Raw genomic sequence first — 24,274 nt, forward strand, 5'->3', positions numbered from 1 at the left:
TAAAATATTTATAAAAAACTACTTTGGCCATTGGATTTAAAATACGTTATATATCTACCTAAATATTTACATATACATTTAATTTATAAGAATATAAATAAAATTTAGTTTTTTAAATAGTTGTCGGAAGATATTAAAATGACTACTATACTAGATTGTAATTTTAGCGCGTAATTATCCTTTAAGAAAAGTTTTTAAAACAATTGTATGAGGTAATATGATGAATGAAAGACACAGTATAGACTCACGAGAACCTGTGGGACCGGTCCCACAAAGGCGGTTTTTGTCCCGGGCGCGATTTCTGCCGAACCGCTCTAAGAATCTCAGTGGCAGTTAAATTAAAAATGTTTTAACTTAATGATCTCAACATAAAAATGATAATAACGAACTAAAATGGATTAGAATATACATATGTACTTATATCTATAATCATACCTATTTCATTAATCACCAATTAATAGTAAACGCGCGACAAGTAAAATTCGAAACCTACTGGTTAAAAGACAACAATAAGTACATACAAATACACGTCATATCTTGATAAAAAAATATTATTGATAACAGTCACTTTGAAAATTGACTATTTATATCCAAATGAAACAAATGCCAAAAGATTTTTAATTACAAGTAGGTATACATTTTCTAGTACTTTCCTAAAATCCATAGTCCAGTACTGTATATTTAAATGTTATAAACTTGTACCTAGACTTTTTGTAACAAATAATTCGAATTAACGAACGATGAGAGTTAGACGTAAATAGTTTTTGCATGCATATTCTTTTAAACGTAATAATTCAATTGCAGAAACAATATTCCCGTCAATTTTAACGCTCGATTCTATTTTCTAGATGATGCTGACATATTTCACTTTGGATAAATGCCAGCAAATACTTTATGGGTTTGTCACATTTTGATGCGAACTTTCACTGTGTATATTTACAATATTTTTAAACAATTGGAGTCCTCATTTTATAAGATGGTTCTGATCAAAATAATAACCAACATTTGATGTAGAAATTAACATCAAGGACTTACACTGATTGATAGTATTCAAATATTACTTACATCTGCGGCGGGCAATGTTTAATTAAAGTTAAATTCACCTTGCGAACGACCGTCGTTTTGCTTCTGTGTTCATAAAAGATTTGTTTACGTCATAACGCCCCACGCATGCATTCTGTTCGAGACGTGGTAGGTCGCGATTAACCGCGCGCAATACATTCAAATTTCAAGCGCGACACCGTGTTTTAGGTGTGCGGCAGATCGGCTTGAGGTACGCGGGGGAGGGCGGACGTGCCAAGGCAGGCAGGCAAGCAGCATATTTACTCATACGCTTGAGGCGTAAATCACCGTGCATCTATTTCGAGTGAGCGGCTACAGGCAGGCGCGGGGCACGGACAGACGCCGATGCCGGTCTGGCGCCAGAAGGATTCCCCAGCGCCTCGCTCCCCGCGCCTCCTCTCGAGGTCACGCGCAACCATAAACTGGCGCTCATTTAAAATCGGCGTTTGTCAAGCGAGCCTAATGAACGTCATAATTAATCCTGATTATTTAAATATACTTTATTTTCAGTGCCAAATTATTTTACCCCTTGTACATTACAAACGAATAACAATTAAATAAAAAACAGACGGAACATTGTGGTTTCGATGATACGACTAATCATATTAATCTGTTACAACATTGTTGTCATTGTGTGTGTTTTATACCACAATTTTTCTTCAAACAATCAAATTAAACCAGTCCAAATATACTTTATTTTATTATAATTTTACTACCCATGTAAATATACCACAGATTCGGCTAATAGATTATGCCGAGAAGCTGAAGAAACTCGGTAAATGAATTAACTATTAATCAGATTTTAGGTAAATATACTCATCGACTGATAGGTATTTTATTTAAAAAAAAGACAAAAAAATTAAGACTGCGTTAGTGCATTGACCTTGTTCAATTTTAGAAAAACAAACTAAACTTACCATTGCTATGACACCTATATATTAAATTGTTTTGCTAATTTCCCAATCATATATAGAAGAAAAAAAGAAGGTTATTAGTTTTTCTAATTTTTATTTATTGCAATAAATTCTAAATTAGTATTATGAATAATCATAATTATATACGTCTCCCCAAAAAAAAAATAAAAGCGGTTGGAAATAAAAATCTATACAAATATTTAATTTTTTATTTTTACAAGAAAACTAATGTTTCATACAATATAAATTGTCTGTCATTGATTATATTTTTATTTGGTACATGTAAATATAACAAATAAACATTCCATTCTATTAAGTAGCTTCCATATTTCAAATGGTGTGGGTAAATTGTTGTTCTTTTTTTCACATATGTACATATATATATATTTTTTAAATTCATTGAAGAGTGTTTAACTTTTTAGTATATCCAGTGCGATAGTTTTTCAGACAGACAAATAAAAAAAGGCAAATTTAGTCCAGTGACATCCCAGCATCACCATCTTTCTTGTCATTTTTATCATCTTGAGGTTTATCTTTCTTTTTATCCCCCTCTAGAGACCTGGAACTCTCGGATCCAGACGCGCTTTCCAATGCTTTAAAGAAAGCTTGCATGTCGCCCGTGTTTGCCGCCGACGTAACATCCGTCGGAAGACCGAACTGTGAAATCACAGGAGCCATTTGACCTGAGGTCAACGCTGACGAAAACTGATTAGCCGCCTGAAAATTGAAATTCTGTATAATTAATTGCAACTTTTTAATCGGTATTAGTATAAATATTGATAAGATATCTTTTATGAAAAAGGGCTAATATTTTATTTTTCTTTTTAGAATTAGTTTATTGTACTTATAATATTATTTTTTAAAACCATGCAAGTATTATTTACAAATGCTAAGAGTAAATTAATCAAATTTGTTTGAAGAAAACAATAATCTCACACAAATCATCAGAAAACTATAAATTTCCGTGAAACCCTCTAAGTTAACATTTTTTAGACGAAGGAACAGACAAAAGGTTTTAAGCAAATGTAATTCGATTATTTTTATTAAATTATAAGCATTTTTTGAGTAACAGTAACGATATTTCATTTAAATCCCGACGCAACCGAAGTCCCGAAGCATGCAAAAGTAAAGCGTTAAACCAAGCGAATGTTATTGCACCCGCGCGCGTGCCAATAAGCGAATGCCGGAGACGTCCGGTAGGGGAGCGCAACACTTGAGGGTTCACCTGGGCGAACTGCGGTGAGAGCAGTGTGGTCCTTACATCGTCCTGGGCGGCGGCGGTTGCGGACGTAGGCGGTAGGTGTGGTGCCAGGCGCTGCGCGTTAGGCGGCTCGCTGGCGGTGGAGACCACCTCCGGCGCGGACAGCGCGGCGCCGAGGTCGACGCGGGGCGCCGCGGAGCCGCTCACGGCGCCCTCGCCCTCGGGCGGCGCGTTGCCCAGGCCGGAGAAATAACGTTGCAAGTCAGACAGAAATATTTGTCCACCTGTGATCAGTTTAACTTATTATTCAGTTTTCAATTGTTTAAGAGCAGTAATTTAGATATGATTTATTCAATAATTTCGCTAATAAGTACTACAAAAGTATAACTTAGAACAACTGTGACATAAAGCTTATAATACAAAACTAACATTTTGAAGCCAAACTTTAAACTTAAAATAACAGCTAAGCTAACAGTGGTACCTGCTGCAGTGGCGGCGGCAGCGGCGCCGGGCGCGGCAGGCGCAGCGGCTGTGGCAGTATTGGGGGGCGTGGCGGTGGGTGCGGGCGCGTAGCGCGGCCGAGCTGGCGTACGCGCTGTCTCTGCGCTCGTGGTGCGCGGTGCGCTCCCACCCCGCGAACTGCTGCCACTGTTGCCGGATGCCCGACTGCCAGTTGTTCCACTGCTACTATTGTTGCTAATACGAATTAAAAGAATTTATTAAATATATATATATATAAAATAGCCAGCCAGATTCAGCTTTCCATGAAAGTGAAGAATGACAAAATGTTATTCATATTTCAGGGCAAATGTTGCAAGTGAATGACATTCTGGTCCATTAAATATGAAAAGCTTAAAATCAAATTGAAAAACATTTAGTCAATGTCGAAGCATTACACTCATTAGTTGTTAGTCAAAGACCAAAACTACTACCACCAGTTCAAAAAACATCCTGACCTGAGAAGAAGTGGCGAAAGAAACTCAGTTTATGTTTTTGTCAATTTTTGTAATATGTTAACATTTTCTGAATATATAAAATAATAGAGAATATGAATTCAGAAGCAACAGTTTATTTTTTATTTTCTTTTAAAACATGTCCTAATGATTCTCTTGCTCCTAGAATATTGTATTGATAGAGGCTGTGTTACCACAAAGTATTTCATAATTATGCTTTATTTAAGATCTTTTTCTATTAGCATTTACTTGATTGTTCTTTTTATATTAGTTCTGTTTCTTCATGGAAAGTGTTATTTTACTTTTCATGAAGAAACAGTACTGTAAAAAGTTTTTATAAAACACAATAAGTAATTCTTACCCCATAGTGCCAAGAAGGGAAGACAAACCACCAATCTGTCCGACACCTCCAAACAGTTGCATCAGCTGCTGCTGTGACATGTTATTCAAAAGATTCTGGAGCTCTCCATCTTGCCCCCCACTACCACTGCCGCCTCTCCCACCTGATGTTGGTGGATTGTTTAGGGCTTCATTAATCCGGCGGCAATAATCTTCATCCTTATCAGTTTTAGGTTCCTTAAATATAAATAATATTATTTATTGAATTCAAAAACAGACAGAAAATGATCAACTGTTATTAGTAAATTTTCTACAAAATCCTGTCTTGTTTTCCTGTTTTTAATATATTAATGTCTATTACAAAATATAAAATTAAAAAACAAATTCCATGTTCATTGAAAATTGGGGCATTCTAAAAAACAAAGTAATGGTAAATTAATTGAATATTCAAGCCTAATAATAAGTACCATATTGTAATACATAAAATGTTGTTTACACCTTTAAAGACGTATAACTTTGTATGTTACCCAACAGATATTAATTTTAAGTGCTTAGTGATAAGTTGATGGTGTAACTTTCCAATAAATAAAAAAAATATATATATTCTCTAATCTATGAGTTTGAAATTTTCCATTATTTTACAGAATGTTTTTATTTGAAAAGCTGAGACACAATAAGCACTGGGGCAAGGACCAAAAATAATCTACAATAGAAGAGAATATATCTTTAATCATTAGTGGAACATTTACAAGTTGTTAATACTCCTAGGGAGTATTATAGAGGGGTATATTATAGAAAATCAAATCACTAACGTTAGGACATAAGCAATGTGATTTTCTACCCTATAACTAAGTTTTGTTTGTTAACTGAAGCAATAATTAATGATCCAATCCCTACATAACATTTATATTTATTGTACCATGACTTATTCCTGATATTTTGTATGGGGAAAACTTTATAGTGGTAATTCTTTATGGTCCTTTTACTTGTAAGTTAGAAGACAAAAAAATTAACATTTTCGATCTGTAACCTTTTCATTTATAAATATTGGATATATGATTTGTCGGCGTTGCTAAATAATATTGCTAAATAAAATATATATATTTAAAAGCTCACTATCACTAAATTAAATAGTGTTGAAAATAAATTAATACCTGTAGCCAAAAGAAATATTTTTTCGAAAATGACTTGAACTTTAGAACATAAACCCTTCCTGTTGTACATTCGTTTACTCGAACAAATTCGCAATCATCAGGGAATATTAAGAGATCGTCTTCTACTTCTCCGGTTGTACGATCTTTCCAACAAAAATGCATCAACGAGTCTTCGCCTTGATAAACATATAATAAGCCTTTCCTTTTGTCTGGATGAACCATTCGTCCTTTAAGAGTCATCCTACCAGCACGAAATTCAACTATATGTTTGTTCCCGCCTGAACTACCTCCAAGACCCGAAGTATTCCCAAATAAAGCAGTTGCAGACATAGTATTGTTCTGAAAATAAATAAAATAATGATAACTTTTTAAACAAAAAATTAACTAGTGTGGAAGCACAAAAAGATAAAAAAAGTGTAAATTATCAATTATCTAAACCTGAAATAGCTTTTCTTTAATACGGAAAAAAAATCAGTAACTTAACACAAAGTCACAAAACTGAGATGAAATGAATGATGAGACAATTTTGTTTTTTTTTTCTCATTTTCCTTTTAATACAATAACAAACATACTGGCAAAGGTATGAAGTTTTAGGGTACAAAACAAAATTATATAATGTTAAAAATATCTGGTTAGTAATATTTGAATAATACATGAGATTACACGAAAAAAAAATAATAATAAATAAAATTAAGTAAAGCTAGTATAATCAAAAGCGAAAAAAAGTAATGCCTGCCACAAACAATCTTACAAGTTTTCATCGAAAACTCGCGTGTAGCACAGTCCATGTTTCCTCTCAAGGAGACGTTAGTCTCAAGATGGAATTTTATTTATTTCACCGTATTGCATACGTGTGGGACGCCGGATACATGCGGCATCATTTTGTTCAGCAAGATTAATTATAAAAATAACTATTTCAACAAATGTAAAATACTTTCATAATTATCACGGCTAGTGTGATGTTTTTGTTAATTCATTAAAAAAATATTGATGGTAAATGGATATATGGATAACCACAATGTATGCACGATAGTTTAGAAATCTTCCAAGCTTTCAATAATTTGGGATCGCAAGTATGAACCAAGCATGAATTGCATTTGAATTGAAATATTGAGTAAGTACATAATTATTATTATCAGCATTTGGCATGATCAAAACGAATATTAAAAGAGTGTTTTATTATTTTAGACTACAATTCGGAATGTATTGTTCAACAAAAATATTACTTAATAGAAATCGTCGCAAAGTTCATTTCCAAAATATATTTCTCTGAATTGATTCTATCAGAATCAAAATTTATTATTGGGATCGGTATTTTTTTTCTTAATGTTTATTCCGATTAATTTGATAAATTTACTATTAGTTTACGATGCATTTGATTTTTTTTTCCACAACGAGATTTTAAGATCGGAATGTGCATGGCAATCTTTAGTTAATTCTATGGAATGAAAAAGAACGCATAGCTGCCACATTACATTACCTACTTTATTTTAATCTACTTTATTAGTTTTTTTCTTAGTAATCCTGAAAAGCAAGAAGAAATTTATCTTGTGTAAATTTGTAGAATCGTTTGACGGTTTGCTAGTGAATTGCTTATAACTAATTCACGTTATATCCTTATAAGTATATCGCCTAAAACTTTTTCAAAAGCATTAATTAACTTCGAACTCAAGACTGAAACTACATTTCTCTGATTAACAATATGAGCGGTGTTCAAACAGGTCAGTATTTTTTTATTTACGTTGTACTAATAAATTGAGAATTCTTATTAGAACCTTTTTGTCTTCAAAGATTTCATTGATTAATAGTGCCTTTAAAAAACAAATTTATTCGTATAATAAAATGCTTAAAAAATCTAGTAGGAGTTACATTTATTTGCCATTTATATGTGTTTATTTTATTATATGGTATATGAGTAAAGGTTTTATCGGGAATTCCAAATTACAAGCATGTAAGCTATTCAGTGATTATATATATATGTAAATTTCTGATACACAATTTTGGTGTTTATTTTTATTCCTAGTATTATAATAAATATTAATTTCTGTTACTTAGTTTTGTACAAAATTTTATAATGAAAATATATATATTTAAGTTCTGTATCTATATAATAAAATATATGATTTTAATGTAATAATCTTATATAAACTATGATGTATTAATTATTATAAACATTTTGATTACTAATGAGGGATCATTGAAAAAAATAATCTTCATCAAAATACAATAATAAACTATTTTATAAAATGTAAAAGTTTTATGGAAACAATTAATGTTCTGTTATAAAACAAAGTACTACCATGGCTTAATAAATTGTACTTAATTATAATCATTTTGGTTTTATATTTCTAGACAAATATTTTGAGAGTATTTAATCGATAAAACATAAAATAATAAAATAAATTAAGTATATACGTAATACTACAGTATTGCATTACTGTTTTGGTTGCATAATTTAAAATTTCTATACAGAATGTACATTGTTTCTGTTACTAATAAATTATTTATTTTGCCGGTAATGAAAAGTTAATTTATTAATAAATAATTCAAAAAGATATAGTATATTTAGTAGCAATATTTACATTAATTAAAAGATTCCAATTCTTCGCATACTAGATAGCTTATTATTGAAATATTTTATTGAAAATTATAAATACTTTGTCTTCGGCTTTATCATCAAAAAAAATTGTTTACTATTCAACAATATACAATTAATCATTAAAAAAAATTGTGTAAAAACATATGCATATTCTTATAATAGATACAATAGCTAAATATATACAATAGCTATATGTTATCAGTGCACATTTAGATTTTATCGTTTGTATTTTAGAAAGCAATTTTGTTGTGGTGCACAATATTTCATACGGCAGCACGGAGTTGCTTATGAGTCATTAAAATTTTGTGCAACCAGTTTTTTTTGTGTTACATCGTCAGGCGAAGATGACGTAATAACTCTTGTATTCAAAGTCGATGGACCAGCGCTGAGCGCCCGCGCCGTTCACTTGCCGGTGGCACTGTCAATAAACTTTACCTGCACGAGGCGAACTTGGTTTTTGACGTTGTTTTATGTTTCGTGCACGCGCTCACGATCCGTCCCTAACTGGCTTATATATTTACGTGGTCTGATTCTAGAATTTGAAAGCTGAATTATAATTTTATAAAAGCAAACTGTCTCAATTAGAGGTCAAGATCATATATTAAAACTGTCAGAATCCAGCTTGCGAAGTTGTCGGTGAAAGTGGCAAATACGAGTACTCAGGCAGCGGCGCGAAACGAACGCGAGTGGTCGTGTTCACGGGGCCCGACGTGGCGGAAGAGACGAAAACACATTGCGCGTTATAAAAACATACGATTCATTTAAGTTATAAGTTATTTTTAATTTACTATAAATAATGATTGTTAAGTGAATCAAAATTATTTACAAATTGGTTTAATTGCTTTATATTTAGTTTCAAAGTGACAGTAATTTGCCCAATTTCGCAAATGTGCCTATCATTTAGTATTTCAACAATATTATTCGATTCAATTTGGTCCATCGTTCTCATTGGAAATATGTTAGAGTCTCGCGGCAGATGAAGAAGACGGATTGTATGGAATGGCGAACCATGCGCAGACGAGCGTGGAGCCAGCTAGTTTGGAGTACATGGAGGATCCGTACTTTTTGCCTCCGGACGACGCCTCTACTCCGAGTTTCGACGTGGCCGTAGACGAGTTAGACGAGTTGGAAAACTTAGTCAGCTGGCCGCAAGATGACACTGAGTCTGATTGGCGCACGCTGCCCGACCTTGTCGAGTCCGCTCTCTGTATTGAAACAGAATTTTACATGGACAACCGCCGGCGCAGGTTAAGGATATTTAGAAAAAAAATGCGTGAAGTTCGAGTTACATTTCAAGACTTATCGAAACCATATCTTGCCAAAGTCTCTAGCCACACTAATTACAAAAAGTTCCTCGGTATCACTCCAGGAGGTTTGTACATTGTTTAAGTTTACATTCAGAATTTCTCTTTATTTCGCACTTAGCAGGTGGGTAAAATTACAATCTAATTATAAATTTACATATTTTTAAATTCAGTTAGTATAAAAATATAACTAAAAGTATGAAGCCTTTAAGAGGTTACTGGATTTAAATTTATTAGTATTATCATTGATAATTCAAAATATTGTAAGAAATTGACTGCGATGCAAATAAATCAAGATCCCGATCCTGGAATGTATGGAACGTGACTATAGCCTACTCTAATGGCGATTTCCCAATAGTTCTGATATATTTAAAAGTCTGATATATGCATTTTAAAGAGTCCTTGATTAATATATATATATATTTATATTTAAACACTATTACATTTAACATCTTAGCACTTTAATTTTCCTGCCAAAAATTCCGATAACATCTTCAACGATATTCAAATGCCTGTTTTTCACAAATCCATGACGATTACCAAACACTCTTACAAGATCTGGACCAAAAATATCGTTTCAATTCAATGTCCAAGTTGTTTATTTGTTATCACTCCTATGATTGGAGAAGGATATAGAAAAGTTAAATTGGAAAGGAGAGGAAAACCAAGACGTTGACCAAGGAGTTTACTGCTGCCCGAAAGGAATGGTAAACGAGGATATACTGCGCTGCCTCCATGTTTGTTGTGATAGGTCAAGGGAATGAGGAAGGATGACGATACATTAGGATCCGATAGCGCATAATACGCTGCCTAATACTCTGTCTGACTTGCCTTCGTGTTCGTGTTAAAAGTTCATGACCAGCATATTACATTTTATAATAACAAATAACACACCGTCTGACCTAAAAAATATAAGTACTTTATTTCAGTTTACGTAGCACGCTAAATTCATAAGACCTTACATATATGATTTTATTTCTTCCCAATTGTTTTATATTATTTTTTTATATTTTTTAATAACAATTATAATTGCTGATAGCAATAACAAAGCAATTCAATTAGATATTACCGTTTTTTTTAACGATCATTCGCGCGGGGTATTGTTAGCTTAGAGTATATTCTATTATTATGTTGTTTCACTGCGTTTCCGTAGAAAACCCTTATTCGAGTGGCACGTTGTTTTCCTATAAATAAACAAATGAATCAAAAATAAAAATTAAGCACATGAAAAATCTTGGACTTAAATCCGCGTTATTTGATCAAGATCTACAGGCTATGTCCAATGAGACATTTCAGCTCTTCAATTTCAACATTACTATTTAACAAATATTACAAAACGACTTACGTAGGCATATTTCAATATAAATATTTAGTAATATGCTTTGTTAAGATAGCTTCGAATTATTATTGTACAATATGTTATAATGTCATGAATAAAACTACTAATTGCTAAATAATTTATAAGATTTTCAAATAAAATTTATTAAATTTGAGTGTTATTCGCAATCTGGAGAGTTTCCTTCCTGTAATGCTTTATTTGGAAATTATTGACAGGCTCTCCTCCCAACTGTGCCCTCTTTTTATTAAATTTAAATAAAGAACGCAAACGAAAAACTGTGGTAATTCCTATATACAGTCTTCCTTTTAGACAAATAACAATTTGTTATAGTCTGTGCCCGTCAGTCACGGTAATTAAAATATGTTATTCCTTGTACATTACAAGGTCACTCACCCTTCAAACCGAGATGTAACAATACAAATGCAAGGTATCAGGTACAGACGAGGGATCGATATTTGAATACTTATAATACTTATAATACTGGTAACTAAGATATGTATATGATTATTTAGTCAGTGACATTCCCAATGTGTGAGGACGCAGTTGTTATTGAACTATAAAACTTCACATTTTTATATTAAATTCTATATTTAAAAATTATTACTCGTTCAGTTTATTATCTGCACTCACGCACCGTTCATTTGTTTGAGTTAAAGAACTAAATTTGTTGTTGCCTCTTAGGTTAATGTTTATGACAAAATATTGAAAAGACAATTAATAATAAAGCAAAAAGTTAGTACACGAGACGTATACGATAATGAATTGATGATAATTGAAAAGAAATTTAAAGTGGCATGAATTCGCTACGGACATTAGCAACTCGTAGTAGAATTTAAAAATAATCTTGATTGGTAGTAAACAAAGTGTTTTTTGTAAGGATTTCGTTATACCGATATAAAATACCTAATTATAATGCTTAGCTTTAGGAGCTATTTATTACTCAAAAATAATTGTAACAGTAATCGTATCTCTTTGCTCGTATATTGTTGATTTAGAAGGTACCTACGTAAATAAATTCTATCAGCAATCCTCGTGGTTTCCCGACAGTGTAGAAAAAATCCTATTATTCACTACCTTATGTCAGTAAGAACCGACACTGTCTCAACGTACGTTGGTGGGAAACGAACCCTCAAGTTAATAGTTAAGTAGTTATATTGTAATTGAAGTGAATTTCTTCATAGCAGAGGAAGCGATGACGGGTGCAGGCGCTGGAGACGCGAATACCCCCGACGAGCTAGCAGGACTGACCCCCGAGCAGGCCGAACAGCTCCGTGCAGAGTGGAGTCGGGAGCTAGCACGTGTCGAGGACGAAATCGCCACGCTTCGCACAGTTTTGCAGAGCAAAGTAATTTTATAATTTTATTACATTATTTAAAATAATGACAAAACAATTTCGGGTAATATTGTACGGTTTTATACACGCAATCGGTTGCTCTTTAAAAAAACATGTTACATAATTGTTTTCAATAATTCTGACCGCTAGAACAATATACCAACAACAGCTTACGTTATATTTGTTGTACCTATAATCCAATTAATTTTGTTAGACGACATAGCCTTGTCTGTAAATATGTCAGTTATGGTTTTGCGCGTCGTGTCGTCGATTTAGATTCGGAGTCAATATCATTCGTTCAAGATTTTTACTGTCTCAAATATTAAAGAGTTGTATTTTGAAGAGCTTATTACATTTTTTTTATAAATATGCTATTGGACGATGTACAGATTTGTTTGATCTACATATGTATTGACATTGTACAGACAATAGACTGTTCGTGAGTAAACAAATAAGAATACAATAGAATAATATCGACGATCACGTATTATAAATGTGCTAAATCGATAAACACCAGACTTCTCAAAGTGAACTCTATTTTTTCTAAATATTTTATAACAATTTTGACGTTTGTTTAACTTTTAAAATATTTGTAACTCTTGATCTATTTTATGCTATCTTAATACGATATCCTAGAGGTCGTCGAACGATATATTTAGATTAAGCTATAATCTGAACCATCGTTTAGTGCGGTGAATATATAAAACAAAATTATCGCAATAATTTACGGTTTATCTTTTAGCGTTTTAACCTATAAATGTTTAAGGTTGGATTATTTAAAAATGTTGTCTTTATCTGTTGAGTGTAATATCAATGCTAACAGAAAGAGAATGAATTTTTTAACGTATCGTGTAAGGTCGTTTAATGTTAAAGGTAATCATTTTATGTAGCATTGGCATTTTATCCAATGCTTGAGAAACAATGAATTTTATAATCAACTAGCTGTCCGTCCCGACTTCGTACGAGTGACATTAGAATTTTATTTCCCGTTCGCAGCGCCACCTACCGGTTGAAATTTCAACCATCCGTGCACTCACTCAAATACACACAATACATTTAATCGAAAAGGATCCAACCGATTAGGAGCTCATAGAAACATATACGTACAGAAGATATACCTATATATAAATATGTACGATATTTTTATAAGACATTGTAACATTATCTACCGTCTTTATACGTGTCATTACTCCTCCCTAAGGGTAAGTAATTCAATAGTTTTCTATTTCTCTCTAACGTTTACCTTATGAAATAACAATTCAAAAATGCCCGTTACAGCTTACTTGAATGAAGTTATATTTTCAATTGAATATATTTTGTGTATCTTTAGATCCGTCAAAGCTCCGACTTGAAAAGGAAACTTGGCATCACGGTCTGGAAGGAAATAACCGAAGACGTTAATCAAGGTTTAAAAAACGTTAAAGAGAGCCAAGTGTGAGTAGTCTTAATTTATATAAATAGATAATTAATTAATATCATTTCATTTCGCACGCACATTTGATATCAAAGATTTTCTCGAGGGTTAGAACATTGTATTTCTTAGTGATTCGGAACTGCGATGGTATGCTCGCTGTATTAATTTTGCTTGTGCTTTTTCAAAAGGTCGAGTAGACGAGGTGGTGTGTTATAGTTTCTTTCATTTGATTTTAAATTTGTTGCATAACAGTTATCAAACGATAGAAACTCGCGTGGCTGCGCTTAAACAGGCTGTGACTGAAGCACCGATGTAAGTACACGAAGGTTTTGTACAATATCAACAACACTTGTATAAATTGAAACTACAATAGCATGTTATTACGGCTGCCAGCTGTAGTATTGATTGGTAGTAGTGCTTGCAATAGTTGTTCTAACCCGAAGGAAATCGCACCCGATCTGCTTATAACTTGTTTGCTGACACATTACTAATTTCGTAATATTTTTCAATAGTTTTAAATGAGTCACGTGTGCCATTGCATTATCGATTATTAAAATACTTATCTGTGTAACATTAACTAACTAATAATATATGCGAATGAGAGTTTGTTTGTTATTAACTACCAACCGATCAACGTGAACATTTGACATACACGTTATCTGGGTGGGTGTCAAACATCTGCACCGGTTTTTATTCGCGGGCGGAGCCGCGTGCAGAAACTATTTAACTAATATTTTGAATTAAACAGATAACAGAGTGAATCGAATGTAGGACAATAATGTAATTTCGCTTCGGTGAGTAATTGGAGGTTACACACGCTGGTCTCAGTATGGTTCGAGTTTCGTTTATTTGATAACAATTGATGTCGCGATAAATGACCGTTACATTTAATCTGGAGTGGATGATTCATTTTGTGTGAAAACTAACGATATGGTGATATCGATACATCAGCGTAGTCAGTAATTTATTTTGTAAATAATGTCGTGGGTCAAAAAGTTTTTTTTTTTTTAATTTTACAATTTATATATACTATTCTTTTGCTATATTTTTTATATACTTACATGTACATATTTTTGGTAGAACTAAGAATATTGACATAAAGTAACTAAGAGATCACTTTTATATTTGTTTGGTTTTTGATTTGATTTTTCTTAATAATGCGTCCTTATAATTCCTACACCTGGCTACGCCTATGAGGTCTCCGTGCCGGGGTTTAAATACTCACCTCACTTTTAATGATATTACATGTTCGACTACGTACGATATCAGTTACGTCTATTTAAAGAGTCATGTTCCAGTAATAAGGCTCGCGTGTTTATTGCATAATCGATATACACTCATTTAAATAATATTATTTTCGTTTTCAATTTGAATACGTCTAGAACACTTTATAATTTTATAAGAAATTAGTTTCTACAATAATATTTTATATTATTTCAAATATTAATTATTTTATGTTGTAGATATAATGTTAATGTGATTAATGACATTTTTTATTTCTTAATATCACAGATACCAAAAAACTGAATCTGTGATAAAAACAACAGCCGAAAAGACAACGTCTATCTTCGGCGGTATAACGGCCGGTGTGTCGCACAAACTGGGCCAGATGCGCAATTCGGAGTCGTTCCGCTCCATCGAGGAGCGCGTCGGTACCGCTTACGAGAACGTCAAGGTAAGCCAAGGATTCATTTCAATCACACATACACACACAAACGCTACGCAATACGCGTCACCGCTATGACTAATACTATGTTTATCATTAAGAGGACTACAAGAGCTAAGTGCCCTTGAGAATCGTATGCACACACTTACAAAATCGACAAAAACGGTAAGACCGTGAACTGATGGTTAAGCGAGGTAACGAGATTACGCCCAAATATTCTAATAGATGGCGCCAAACCGAGCGAAGTAAGATCAATCATAAATCTCATAAAAAATAGATAGGACAACAGAATTGTTTTTATTTCTTTCGATGTTAGTTAACAAATGATTATAAAATAAAACTGATTCAATTAAACTTACAATATTTTTTATTTATATTTTGTATACAATAAAATAGACAGTTAGTTTTAACCTTTTTTTCTTTTATTTATATTATTATACCACAATTAGTTCTTATACTAAATATTAAAACATACCAATTTTTAACATTTTATAAAAGTTTGATAATCTATTTATATAATAAAATCGTAAGTGTTTGAAATCTGTAGTCTAGTAACCGTGGGGTAACATATAGCGTAGTGTTTGTTCGTTTTATTAATATCGGTTCACAAAGAAAAAATATATATTCAATTTAAAAAAAACTTCTAAATATTTACTAGCAAAAAATGTCATCAAGTCGATTTGGTTGAATAATTGGTTAACTAGGTTAATCAGTATGATTATATAACCTAGTATAGGTTTAATCATAAATCTTTTATTTAATTTCACTTGTGTGTATGAATGTATGTACATATGTCCTGGAATCTTGCAATCAATATTACACCCACTTCCACTGAAGCTATGGAGCTGAAAGTTGGCACACATATTTAGTCTCGATGACAATGCAGTATGCACGATTCATGAATTGCTGCTATATTCAATCCAATATGGCAGACGATACAAAAAAAATTAAAATTTTTGAATTACGTACAAATGACACTTCTAAATATTCTAGTTCTCTGGTTCACAACAATTACATTTTTTTTTGTTACGACTTAATTTTTTTTTTATTATTAAAATTAGTTTATACATAACTTTAATTCCTATTATAAACAAAATCGATAAAATTAAACTCTTACGCAATATAAATAGCTTCCGTGTTATTGTTTTCGACTTTCTTTATTCTGTAAAAAATAAATATATGTTAGTAATTATATTTTTATTAATTATAAAAGTATGTATTTATAAAATATGTATCTAAATATGCCCCATAGTAGTTTTAATGAAAAATATCATATTGCTTCGAGTTCATGGGGATCGAATGTAGTCACTCTCAATTGATGTTTTCCTTACTTTGATCAAATACTCTATCGTAATATTTAAAGAATAGCTCGAAAAATCTGATTATATGCGAACTGATTGCACATTTTTTCTAATAGATTTTACGCACACATGCGTACGCATTTTGTTCGAAAATAAGAATATCTGATTTTTAAAAAATCTATTGATTTTACTAAAAAAGTGATACGGTGATAAAGTAGTATATTGCTTGTAGAATAATCTGACATAAAAACAGAATTATTGAATGTATATAAGTATAGTTATTATTTGTTTAAAGATTTTTTTTGAGGTAACTTTGTGATTTTTTTCTATCGTACCAAATTAATTACATCATGTTTTCAAAATAACAAATACTTAGCATGTATCCTGAAGATTATCATATTTTTTTTTCATTTGGTTTACTGCATTGGATCATATACTTTTTTGCATTATAAAACTTGCATTTAGCTCATGTAGTCCCCTTAAGATCGCCTAAATTATTCAATTGAATACGTCAGTAATTGTTGATCACGATAAATCAAATGCACCGTAATTTTCATATATTTAGGTCTTTTCTACAAATGAAATATAATAGCTATTTGAATATCAAGATCCACTGTTTTTTATGACAATTGACACTGCAAGGAGTATTTATTTTTAAAGGTCAATAACCCACCTGATAATAATTGGTCATCTTCCATATACTAGGACTTCGAGTATTATTTGTTTATTATTTATTTTAGGAAGGCTATTAAGGGATCGTCTACGTACATATACGTATAGACAACACCAAACACCACCACAAAGGGAAATACAAACTATATTGCTGTTTGTTTCTTAATTTCTGACAGTTTCTGATAGAGTTTCTTTCTTCGGTTCTTCTCAGACTTAGTTGTTTATTTCCGAACAGATGGTAGAATTTTGATAATCAATAATAAAGTGTAATACTTCTATTTTAAATAAGGATTTTTGAATTTATATGTCTTGTTCGTATATAATAGCTTGAATGAAGTGGTTGGTACCTACCAACGTCATTCAATTGGACTTGCATAAAGCATAATTGGAACTTTGAATGTCGATCGAGTGTTATGTAGCCGCAAACGTCTCGAACGAAATCGATGTTCGTTGTGTTAAGGAAAATATAGTTCAATTCCTTCGAGTAATGTAATGGACACTAGAATATTTTAATTATTATGATGGTAAATAATTAAATATTCTTGGTCCCTTAACTTAACGTCTATTTATATCATATTGATTATTAAAATAATACATCTTTAGAAAAAAACGCCTGCATATAGACTGCAGTCCCATCACAAGACTGATTGAACACTAATTGTAAATAACAGCATTGTAAATCTGTTTATTTGAAAAGAGCAACTATGCGAGTTTCTTGCCGTTTCTTCTAGCTGGAGGCTACTTTCTTTTAGTGTTTAAATATTGACGATTCAAAAATGTTTCATTGTGAAGTCTACTTGAATAAAATCAAATCAAATGTATCTATGATTTGATTTGATTTTTATCTTTTATTATGCTCAGTTCTATTTTTTGTTATCGAAAGAATTTAAAAAGTCATTTAGGAACTTTAAAATATTTTATTCACTTGAAATTTCGACTTGTCGGCCTTTACGATGTAACAAAGAGCTTCGTTTCTAGTGAAACGCGATGAGTGGCTGAAAAGTAATCAGAATTAGGTACAAAAAAGAACAAACTACGACTGCCTAGAATGCAATGCAAATAATATGTTGATATAATATAATACATACGAATAAATTCGATATTCGTTGTTAAACTAGAATTTTTGCTCGCTCTGAATACTTTGCAGCGGTATACGGAATACAAGCTCTAAGCGAAACAAAACATTAACAATATTTCTGCCATATGCATTTGTCGCTGGCCTTAGCGTGACCGATCACTGGACTTTATAATATATATAAGCCGTTTAAAATGCTTTTTAGTTGAATGTTAAAATCATGCAATCGTATGTAGGAAGGCCACAGCACAACTATGCATGAGCGACGCTGTTACGGTAGTCGCTCTATTAATCCTTTTTTTAAATTTATTTTGCAAACCAAAAATTTCACTCTAAATGAAATTGATTATCATTAATTCTAGTCTTTTCTAGTCTAAATAAAATATAAATATACGATATTTTCTAATGTGTCTAAACGAATGAGTAATTTTTTTTAAATGTAAAATGTAGGCGAACGGGCAAATTGGCCACCTGATGGTAAGTGGAAGTGGTCACTACCGCCCAAAGACATTGACGCTGTAAGAAATAATAGCCTTGGGAACTAAGATGGTATGTCCCTTGTGCCTGTAGTTACACTGGCTCACTCACCCTATAAACACAACCATACTAAGTATGCTGTTTTAATATCTGGTAACTGGGTTATACTAACCCAGACGGGCTTGGATAAAGCCCTGCCACCAAGTAATAAATGAGCCCAAGTCTTAAGTTCTATAAGTTTTATTTTGAAGTATATTATATTTTATATTTACTAAAAAAATATAGCGTAGCGTTAATTTATAAAGGTTACGTATATATCGCGATTCAAATTCGATCCAAATTCAACCGAACTGCTACTGGATCATTGTGTTAGTAGAACAGGAAAAAAGATTAAACGGCAACTAATACGTTTACAAATTGTTCGAATTTTCCGCTCTGTTCTTTATTATTTTCCAAGTTGAATTAATGCTTAACTTAATACTTAACATAAATTAAGTGGTTGTTGAATTGAATAATTGTGTTAATCTGAATTAAAAAAAATAGCTTAAAATATATTTAAATGGTAACATTTGAATTAATTAGAAAATATTTTTTTATTTGGCTGCTGTTTAAAAATTTATCCTCTATACTATAAACAGCAAAAAATATGATAAGATTTTTTCTCGATTTCATGTAAAACTATACTAATCGTTATAGAGATATAAAATACGTTTCAAATTACAAAAAAATGTATACCATGCGAGTGCTTGGCTTAATTAGAGCAAAAAGTGCTCTTTTTACGCGTTCGTTTTAACCGCTTTTAACATCTCGGCAACGACTGGATCAGATTACAATCTGTTTAAAGCGATTTCTATGTATGGAAAATGCTCAAAGATTATTTAAGCTCTATTTAATAATATAACGTGCCGTAAACCTTCGTATGTACGTGTGAAGTTAATAAATAATAAATATTTTTTTTAAAGAAAACATTTCAAAATAGTTTTTGTTTGTTACGAACTCAAATCTGCAAATTAGTACATACATGCGCAATAAAGCACCAAATTACTTTACAGCGCCTTACGTAAGTCGGTTTGTTATTGTGTAGTTGGCTTTCTAATGGCGCCGTTCACTTTGATATTAGGACATTTCAAAATATTTTTTAACGATTATTTAAGATTAGTAAATTGTCTTACGTGCATTAATTATATACTAATTATGTTAATATGATAACTCGTAATTAGCCAGGTCTAGTGGCTAACTTGTAAGGCTATATATCCAGAAGTCCTAGGTTTAATCATCAAGTCGATCTGGTAAAAAGTATATTAGAGTGCAGTAAACAATTTTTCACTAGCAGCCTGGAATTCGAAGGTGTTTAAACTATCATGCTAAGTGAAGCAGGTTAAGTTTTTCTTTCTGTGACTGATCTCTATCTGGTTAAATTTGAATATAAAAAAACTGAACTGGGTCAAGTTTCAAACTGGGGCTTTCCCGACTAGGCGATCCGTCCATCGCCGATACTCGAGAAACTGACGCTGTAACATTATCATTTGCTTGTTCTTGTCCCCTCCGTGATTGGAGTAACAAAAAGGATTCGCGGCCAGCTGCCTATTTGACGACATTTCTTAGAGAATGCTTCTGCCAAAGCCGTCTCAAGCTGTGCTGGGGCCCTTGGGCACCCATGAATTGGGGCCCTTTTGCTAGATATTTTTTGGTTTAATTTGGTAAGTTCTTGGTTCTTCGGGGCCCTCTCAGGATGGGGGCTCTGGGCACGTGCCCCATGTGCCCTATGGTAAAGACGGTAATGGCTTCTGCTGGTAGGTCGGTTTCCCCATTGTCATTGACGACCGTTTAGGCGGTAACCGCTAATGCCATCGATATATATACGAATGCAGAATCGAGACATCTCGTTTGACGACAGACACCACCCAGTTTGGTCCAGGTGGTCCTATTGTACTGTGACCGATGTGCTTGTGTGGTGTATATGAAGTATGTTCGGTGTCGCAGGGCAAGGTGGCGTCCCGCTCCAACTCGACGCAGAGCTTCGACGAGGCGCTGCGCGACGCGAGCCGGGCGGGCGGCGCGAGCGGCGCGGCGTCGCCCAGCATCCCCGAGCACAAGCCGCTGCCCTAGTGCCGCCCCGCCCGAGCTTAACCGTTCATCGACCTGCACGACGCGTAAACGGATCCACGACAGTAATACACAGACCGCTATCCTCGTGGCTCCGCCGCGGTTTCATATTTACATTTATTCAAAAAAATGTTTATTCAATTGTATTTAAATGTTATATTGAAAAGTGAGATTACTCCGTTTATGAATTGTACAAATTGGAGTGTTATGGCGTTTTCGAGGTTCATATTCTTGCATCGATTGCGATTCTGTAATGTTCGTTGTGTTCGGATGTAACAAAAATACATATAAAATTTCGAGGAAACCTTCATTGGGTAACAAAAACTCGTCCCGAAACGTTTTAGTGAATTAGTAACAAAAAGTTTATTCATACGATTTGTTTATAAAAAACGTTGGATACGAGTTGTTGACGCCTTTTTTATCTGTGTAATACATTTACCATTTCCTGTGCTACAAAGTATTCTAACATAAATGAAATAATTATTTATCACATTTTGACGAAAAAAAATACATTATGTTAGTGACTATTGCAGCAAATGAATGTTTTGTGTAGGTTATTTGTGTGCGGAATGTGTAATTTATTACACATCGTAGAAATGATGTTTCTTCTGAATTGACGAACACAATACTAGACAAGTTCTTATTTATATTAATTAAAAAATACACTTTGGATATCAAACTTGTTAAATGAATATTAAATTTACATCACTTGGCTTCATTTTGCTGTTTTTTATGACATACAGTGATCTGAATTGGTAGTGCTAATTAAAAAAAAAAGAAAAAAAATGAAAATATTTAATTTTATTAGTGAAACTAGTTATATTATTAAACCAAAATAAATAATATATTGCCTACTATGTATTCTTATTGAAAATAGCTTTTTATATCGTGGATTTTAATTAATAAGTACTTTAAAGTTTAATTATCATTAGTATAGATTCCATAAATTTTCACCAATAGTTAACTGAATTGCTGCTACCAATTCCGTTCGCTGATAATAAACGACCTTATTGTCATGTAGTTTACGGTCTATAATTCACGCTAAAAATCGAATTTAAATCATAAAATCTTCTAAAAGAATGTATTAAAACATAAAGTTATAGAACTTGATAAACCCCACAGTAATTGTCTTTTATGCTTTAGATTATTGTGTTTTAGGGTCTTATGTAGGTCTATTTAGTACTTAAACGTGTTTTATTTATTGTCGATCCATGTTTTATTCGATGCTGGTTAAAACAATAATTTAAAATATAACGTTTTGGTCTGTTTTAATACAAAATATATTCGGAAAGTATTAATGTGTTATTTAATAAGATTGCATCTATTCGCTTTCGAGTGTGAACATTTAAGCAGACAAAGCTTGTCTAACTCACTTTCAACTTATGGTTCTTAACATGGCATTCCATTACGATATTAGTAGAGATGAGTTTATTGATTGGGTACTATGGTAAGGGGACGTTTAAATCGCTTCGCGGTGAACACTTTTATATAAATATATACTTGTTGTATACGCAAAGTTGTAATTTAAGTGAGACTTTGTATGATGTACTTGCCGAAGCCTGTTAAGTCCAGTTCAAAAGAAGATATTTTTATAAGATGCTTAGCTTTCCTTTACTTAAAATAATTCCATTATTTACATAAAATACCTAATAAATTGGTGAATAAATTTATGTATTAAATTATGTGTTTTTCTTTATTCCCACCGAGACGTCAGAAGCGTAGAGGAGCCAGTCTAATAAAATCTACATTTCTTTCGATCGGTAAAGTAGTCATTGCGATCGGTGAAAGTGTTCATATACACATATTTTCGTAATAATCCCCATTTCGAGAATTGAAAACAATATGCACATCCGATGTACAGTAGCGGTTAATAGTATTTTGACAAGTTTAGATTTGTTATCTTGTTGCTATGTGCTTTTCAGTAAATATTATATTTATAACTGGGGAAGAGTCGACTTGCGCAGGTCTTTTAGACTTGCTCGATTTTTTTTCAGTTCAAGTCTGGTCTGCGCGTACTTGCCTGTGCGTGTGGCGAGTGTTTGGGTATGGTAAGAGGTGTAAACAAACTTAAATTTTATATATCTACTGAATTTGAATGAAATTTCGACCATATTTTTGTCCAACTTGATCGTTTTCGCTTTCACTATTGCATTGCCTTATTTTTCACTAGCAAACAATTGTTTCCTCATCGAAGATTTTAAAAGTATGTGGTTGCTTACCTATGCCGTGTAGTAAGTCTGCCACTACATGTATAGTTCCTTCCTGCAGCTTGTGCGTGCGGTAGAATATGGTAGTAGTATGGGGAGATATAAAATAATCAAATCAAAAGCTGAATCCTGGTTGATCGTCTTCAAAAATAAGCTGACTCAATAACGCCACGTTGCGAGACTGCCATAAGGGCCAAAGGATACGCAACGAAATACTAATTCATGTAAAAAAAATACTAAAAATTCTGCTTTTTACTAATTATTTTCAGTACTAATTGATTAAAAAATGTGTCAAGATACTTTTTATGCAAACATTTTTTATTAAGAATTTATAATAATCTAATATATATTCGAATGATAATGTATCTTAAATATACATATGTAGGTACCGAAATAAACGACCATTGAATTTAAACTAAGTGTTAAAGTTTGTATATAGGTAAGTAATGTATAAGGTTTATATAAAACAAATGATTTATTCTATTTTTATCAATATTATTATATTATAGGAATGATATATTAATGTGGAGCTCGACCCCATATTTCGTCTATTTTAATATTTTACGCTACTTAATTCATTGTTATTAAAAGTTTAGCTGTATTAATTACACTATTTTTGTGATTTATGAAAGGTAACTTTAGCTCGAATAATACATTCAATAAAATAAAAAAATAAAATTGTAAATTCATCATCGAGATCTTTGTACATATTTCAAAAATGATTTCTTAATTAAAGGAAATTCAAATCAAGACAAAAAATACTTTTTTAATAAACAGAATGTATTTAACCAATGCACATTTTTGTCTTCCGTCAATTAAAATTACTGCTACTTTAACCTTAATATTAATGTTTAAATCAATAATATAAAAATAACAATTTTAATATTACTATTATTCTGATAGATGCTCTAAATGCACTATTTCCATCAATATTTTATGCGTAATATTTTGAAGCTGTCTGCCTCCGCTGTTACATTGATTATATTTCAGCAGATTGTTGAAACAATCGAAAATAAATTATTACAATCAACTTGAAGTAAACTACAGTCTCCAAATGTCAAATCAAATTTAAAAATAGAATGCGTAATAGCTTTTGAAAACTGTTCGACTAGTTATATATAAAAATGCAACAAACAGACAATTTCCAATAATGAAACA

At 32.2% G+C, this 24,274-nt stretch overlaps 3 protein-coding genes and 1 long non-coding RNA gene across 11 annotated transcripts in view; 2 read left to right on the forward strand and 2 right to left on the reverse strand.

Annotated features, from left to right (window-relative positions):
- Window positions 1-1,252, reverse strand: part of LOC113394704 (uncharacterized) — a 25,712-nt gene extending 24,460 nt beyond the window's left edge. Inside the window, exon 1 of one of the 2 annotated variants that reach the window (XM_026632131.2) lies at window positions 1,104-1,252. The gene's annotated coding sequence lies outside the window, so the exon portion shown is untranslated. Of the gene's footprint in view, window positions 1-1,065 lie in introns of both variants that reach the window. The other variant, XM_026632130.2, reaches the window with a different exon arrangement.
- The window catches only part of LOC135194823 (uncharacterized), a 1,873-nt gene extending 347 nt beyond the window's left edge, over window positions 1-1,526 (forward strand). The window contains exons 2-3 of the long non-coding RNA XR_010309997.1: window positions 849-898; window positions 1,252-1,526. This is a non-coding gene — a long non-coding RNA (uncharacterized LOC135194823). The remainder of the gene's footprint in view (window positions 1-848; window positions 899-1,251) is intronic.
- An 865-nt stretch (window positions 1,527-2,391) lies between these two features.
- On the reverse strand, window positions 2,392-6,165 carry LOC113394694 (proteasomal ubiquitin receptor ADRM1). 2 transcript variants are annotated; one of them, XM_026632105.2, is made up of 6 exons: window positions 6,062-6,165; window positions 5,624-5,962; window positions 4,492-4,706; window positions 3,659-3,873; window positions 3,238-3,461; window positions 2,392-2,693 (listed from the first exon to the last, which is right to left on the reverse strand). In XM_026632105.2, exons 2-6 carry the CDS (start codon window positions 5,951-5,953, stop codon window positions 2,448-2,450), a joined length of 1,230 nt encoding a protein of 409 aa, XP_026487890.1. In that variant the 5' UTR covers window positions 5,954-5,962; window positions 6,062-6,165; the 3' UTR covers window positions 2,392-2,447. The 2 variants fall into 2 exon arrangements, with proteins under 2 accessions (XP_026487890.1, XP_026487889.1); XM_026632104.2 differs by having other exon boundaries at window positions 3,202-3,461.
- Window positions 6,166-7,062: 897 nt separating this feature from the next.
- On the forward strand, window positions 7,063-22,589 carry LOC113394695 (tumor protein D54). 6 transcript variants are annotated; one of them, XM_026632111.2, is made up of 6 exons: window positions 7,063-7,344; window positions 12,050-12,210; window positions 13,529-13,632; window positions 13,865-13,924; window positions 15,125-15,287; window positions 20,787-22,589. In XM_026632111.2, the coding sequence occupies exons 1-6, from the start codon at window positions 7,326-7,328 to the stop codon at window positions 20,910-20,912; spliced, it is 633 nt and encodes a 210-aa protein (XP_026487896.1). In that variant the 5' UTR covers window positions 7,063-7,325; the 3' UTR covers window positions 20,913-22,589. The 6 variants fall into 6 exon arrangements, with proteins under 6 accessions (XP_026487896.1, XP_026487895.1, XP_026487893.1 ...); XM_026632110.2 differs by having other exon boundaries at window positions 7,065-7,344; window positions 12,047-12,210; XM_026632108.2 differs by lacking the exon at window positions 7,063-7,344 and adding an exon at window positions 8,655-9,594.
- Window positions 22,590-24,274: the final 1,685 nt, after the last annotated feature.

The sequence above is a fragment of the Vanessa tameamea genome, chromosome 2, assembly GCF_037043105.1.
Source record: "Vanessa tameamea isolate UH-Manoa-2023 chromosome 2, ilVanTame1 primary haplotype, whole genome shotgun sequence".
NCBI classification, from domain to species: Eukaryota; Metazoa; Arthropoda; class Insecta; order Lepidoptera; family Nymphalidae; genus Vanessa; species Vanessa tameamea.